We start from the raw sequence: 4,710 nt of genomic DNA, 5'->3' as shown, positions 1-4,710 counted from the left end.
GTCTCTACCCACTCAGCCCAGCTCTGCCCCAGCCCACCCAGGGCCCTGACCCCACCCCCAGACCCCAGCCCACCTCCACAACACTTCCAGGCTGGAAGGGGAAGACGGACTCCCGCTGCTCAGCCCCCCAGGCCCCGCCATCCTTGCTGTTACACACGATGGTGTTGGTGTCCCCGTGCGCGTCGAAGCGGGGGTTGAAGTGCAGGCACAGGTTGTTGCCATCTTTGCCCATGTTCAGCACGAAGCTAGGGGATAGCGGGTGGGCTTGAGGCCGCCCCCTCCCGCTGCAGCCCCCTCAGGCCGACCAGTCTGTGCCACTCAGTCCACGTTAATGGGCCTCACCGGGGGAACGCATGGAGCCGAGGCAGGAAACCTGGATTCTAGCTGTGCCCTGCCACCTCCTTGCTGTGTGACCTTGAGCAAGTCCCTGCTCCATCTGGGTCTCAGTTTCCATATCTGCACAGTAGGGGCTCCACAGGAAGTATCTCTTAAGGGCCTTGCTATGCTGACAGCCAGGACTCTTGTAGACATGAATTTGTGTCCCTGCCCGTTTGGTCAAGGTCAGAGACTCCCTCCAGATGGTGACCTCTGGGAGGGCAAGTGTCCTGCCTGTCTTGTCTATCTCTGTATCCCTGGTGCCCAGCATGATGGTGACACACAGTAGGTGCTCTGTAACCGTGGGGCGAATGAACGAATAACAATAATGCATTTGCTGAGTCGAGGTAACAGCAAGGCCTCCCTCTGAGGGTTTAGAAAGAATGACATGAGCAGTGCATATGAAGCGTGCGGCTCTTTATACTGTCAGCTGGTCATCAACGTGTGAGATGACCCAGCATGTCACCTCCACACAACCTCCCCCCTCCATTAACTGATTAACAAACGAGGCTCAAGGCGGTTGGTTGACTGGTCCAAGCTCACAAGGCTGCGGTGAAACTAGGCTAGCTGGCCGAATGAATGATGAGCTAGGGAAGGACGGAAGGAGTGAAAAGTCGAGTCAAGAGCGCAGGATACACGGACCTCAGAGGGCGGGCAGCGAGGGTGACACCCTTTCACTCCCTCTCCCCGCCCCGCTCAGCCTCTAGTCCCGCCCACAGCAGTAGGGAGGGGAAGGCCAGCCGAGGCAGCTGACGAGGCCGCAGCTGGTTTAGTTTAAGGGGGCGACAACGGTGGGAGCGTCCAGACTCCGCGGAGGAAGTGACTCACCCAGAAGACGTAGCCTCAGCAGCCGCCGACATTAACCCCGCCCCGCCGGAGGGAGGAGCCGGGCCCGGCCAGCCACGCCCCTGCCAGACGCGGGGCGGGACCCTCGAGCTCCAGCCCCCGCCCCCGCCGCCCGCCGCCCGCCGCCCCCGCCGTCGTTCCCTCACCTCTTGGCGTCCGGGGGCACCTCGCCCCGCACTCTGAGGCACTCCCCAGGTTTGAGATTCAGGTTGCTGGCGACCAGACCCTGCGCAGACAAGACCCCGCCCAGCCGGGTTAGAGGACGCAGGGTGGGAGGGTGGCAGGTCGTGCCCCGCGCCGGGAAGACCAGGCCTGCTCTGACCAGGCCGACCCGAAGGCTGAGGAACCCGGCTGCAAGTTCTAGACTCTCCTTCTTTGTGTGGTCCTGGGCAAGTTTCTTGTGTGTAACATGACTGAGGTTCTAGAAGACAGGATCTAGAAGCTTCTGCGGTTTAGCCCGGGGATTTTAGATGCAGAGTAGCCTGGGTGGTGGAGTGCTGTGCTCCATCGCCTCATTGAATAGATGGAGAGAACCAGGCTCCAAATGCGTCACACTGCGAGTTGGGGGCAAAGGAAGGTGAGTGAGGCGCCTGCCCCTCTGCTGGAGAGGAAGAGGCCTGGGGCTGGGCCATCCCCCACCATCCCCTTCAAGCTCCTCTGTGCAGAGAGGGCCAGGGGCTGGAGAGGAGACCCCCTAAGGAGCACAGCTAGACCCCTCTAAGAAGGGAGAGCAGCCCAGGGCGGGAGCCTGCAACCTGGCTCGCTCGGGGTTAACAAGAGCCAGCGCAAAGCTTCACTGGTGTGAGTGGTTCCTCCTGCCAGAAACTTGAATCCTTTCCCTAGGGGCTTGCAGAAGATTCTTGCTGCTTTCTTGCTCTTTTATCACAGCCCCCACCCCCCAGCTTGGAGGAACGGTTGAGCGGGAATTCCCCCAGCCCCCACCTGACCAGCCGGGACAGAATCACCCGCCCCGGGCTAACCCAGGCAGGCTCCCTCCCGGCAGCCTGTTTCAGATCCTGGCGACTTTTACAGCTCGGGAGCAGAGGGTGACTCTGCCCTGGCCCAGTGACGGGGACAGCTGCAGGGGGGAGGGGACAGGAGGCTCTTTGGGGGAAAGGGGGAAGGGATAGTGGCCTGGGCACCCTCAAAATGCCCCACTCCACCTCCAGTCGGCTACACCCTTCCCACTCCCACTTCTCAGAGAGCTGCAGAATGTAAGCCCTTGGCAGAAATAACTGCTGTCGGACCCTGGAGGAATCCAGAAAATTCTTAAGCCAGAGAAGGCGTTGGGGAAGCATGGAGCCCACCCCCATTTTACAGACACGGCCACTGAGGCCCAGAAAAGACACTTGTTCAAGGCCACACCACAAGAACTAGAACCCAGATCGTGATCTGCCCTCACTATGCCTGGCTGTCTGCTCCCACGCCATCTCTGGGCCTTGTGGTGGGGTCCCCATACTCACACAAGCCATGACTGAGGAGAGGAGGATGTTCCTGGGACTTTGGGACCAGCTGTCTGAAGACTACCCGAGAGATGGGCCACAGCCCGCTCCCACCCTTTTAACTGGACCAGACCCGGGTGAGTCCCGCCCCCTGGATGCTGAGCCAATTGTAACTCAGAAAGGAGATGGGGGCCACGGGAGGCGGAGTCAATGGAATTTTGAAGCCAGTTCTGGAACAGAGATGACCAATCAGAGTGGAGACCCCCCCCATTCCTTCTTAGCCACTCCCCCACGGTCCAGGCTCCACCTCCCATTCTCTTACCCCTTCCCAAAATTATGCTGTGGCAAGGATTGGGGGAAGCCAGTGGAAAATAGTTTGAGGATGAGCTAGGCCCAAGAGTTGGCTGCAAGAGGGCCAGGGCCAGCTAGCTGAGCTCAGGGGGTCCCCCACAGAAGGCGGCTGAGGAGATGCAGTGTCCTTCAAGAATTAGATCTGGGGTTCGTGAGGCTGCTCCCTGGCAGGGGCCAGGGCGTGGCCCGCTCTGGGCGCCTCTGCAGAGGACCCAGGACCCATTAACTACAAAGCCCTGCCCCTGCCTGGGCCTCCCTCTGAAGCAGAGGTTGCGGCTGCTGGTCTCGTGCTCCTCACTAGCGCTAAAGAAAGGCTGGGCCGGTGCCAGGCTGGAGGCCACCGCCCAGGCTCAGGGCTCAGGGCTCAGGCCTCAGGCTTCGTTCCGCCCTCCCGAAGGGTCTGCCGGGGATCCTCCAAGAGCCCCTGCCTGACAGCCTCTGTCCTGTCCGAGAGGCTCAGGCCTGGGAGAGGGCCCAGGGTGAGCCAGACCATGAGGGGATGGGGTCCCCGGTCTGTGCACCCCCATCCACTCTCCTCACATTTCTCCCTCTGACACCCGGCACAGCTTTCCCTTTCCCCATCTGTTTATTTTGCTGAGTACCTACTATGTGCCTGGCCCTGAGCTAGCCTCAGAGGATTCAAAGGTGAAGCCCTCCGTCCCTGTTCTCAAGTAGCCCACTGTTGGGGCAGAATCTGGCCATGAATCTAATTAAGAAGTAGCGTGACGCAGGCTCTGAGGGAAGTCATGAGCGAGCACCTTGGTGGGATGGTCCAGAATGGGAAGAAGGTGGGTCTTGAAGGATGGGTGAAGAAGCAGGGACTGGCATTCCAGCGTGGGCAAAGGCTCAGAAATGAGAAGGCACAAGTCTGGGGAACAGTGAGCATCTGGGCATGGCTGGAGTTTAGGGTGTGCTGGGGAAAGATGGGGCATGAGGGTGGGAAGCCAGCGGTACCTGGATCATGCAGGGCCTCACTGAGGGGTTTGGGCATTGTTTTATCTGAGGGTGCTGGGGAGCCACCAAAGGTTATAGGAAGAGTGAGTATTGAGGCCAGATTTAGGCTGCAGGGAAAATCACTGCAGCAACAGAGTTGAAGGTGGGTTGGAGGGGTGCTCACCTCACACTCAGAAACCAGGTAGAGGAAGGAGCGCGGGGAGCACTGGGTGAGGTGGGGGGCTTGCTAAGAGAGTTATCAACAGGACCGCCTTCACGTCACTGTCCCCCTTCTGAAATCACCAGCACTGAAGAGGGAAGAAAATGTGGACCGGGGGTGACTCACATCTGGAGCAAACCTGCCCTGCCCTGCACTGCCTCCCCAGACCCCACCTTCCTCCAGATGACTGAAACCCACGCTGGCACAGGAGGAGAGGGGCTTCCCAGGGCTGAGAGGCAGGCCCAGAGAGGTTGGGTCGCACCCCTTGCGAGCCCCTCATCCCTCCTCCCAGAGCAAGCCAGCTGTCACGAAAACCAACAACAGAGCTTCACTTTTTCCTCCAGGGCCTCCCCCAAACCTCAGCATTAGGGAGGGGTGGGGGGGGTGCCTAGCTCCACTGCCTTTCCTCTGTGCTTCCCCTCCGAGGCCCACAGACACTCTCTCTGCCTGGTCAAGGAATGGGGGCATTTCAGGAGGAGTCCAGGCAGTTGTTGCTGTGACTGCCATCAGGTGGGACTGGCTGGCTGTTCCAACCCAGTAGTT

At 60.0% G+C, this 4,710-nt stretch overlaps 1 protein-coding gene across 1 annotated transcript in view; it reads right to left on the bottom strand.

Annotated features, from left to right (window-relative positions):
* The window catches only part of LGALS1 (galectin 1), a 3,753-nt gene extending 937 nt beyond the window's left edge, over nt 1–2,816 (bottom strand). Inside the window, exons 1-3 of the mRNA XM_024761648.1 lie at nt 2,685–2,816; nt 1,368–1,447; nt 74–245 (exon numbers count right to left, since the gene is read on the bottom strand). Coding sequence (XP_024617416.1) covers nt 74–245; nt 1,368–1,447; nt 2,685–2,693 — 261 coding nt within the window. The 5' untranslated portion in view covers nt 2,694–2,816. The remainder of the gene's footprint in view (nt 1–73; nt 246–1,367; nt 1,448–2,684) is intronic.
* Between the last annotated feature and the right edge of the window lie 1,894 nt (nt 2,817–4,710).

Source organism: Neophocaena asiaeorientalis, unplaced genomic scaffold, assembly GCF_003031525.2.
Source record: "Neophocaena asiaeorientalis asiaeorientalis breed wild unplaced genomic scaffold, Neophocaena_asiaeorientalis_V1.1 scaffold473, whole genome shotgun sequence".
Taxonomy (NCBI): Eukaryota; Metazoa; Chordata; class Mammalia; order Artiodactyla; family Phocoenidae; genus Neophocaena; species Neophocaena asiaeorientalis.
Note: the sequence above shows the minus strand (reverse complement) of the source record. Positions and strands in the feature narration are given on the sequence as shown.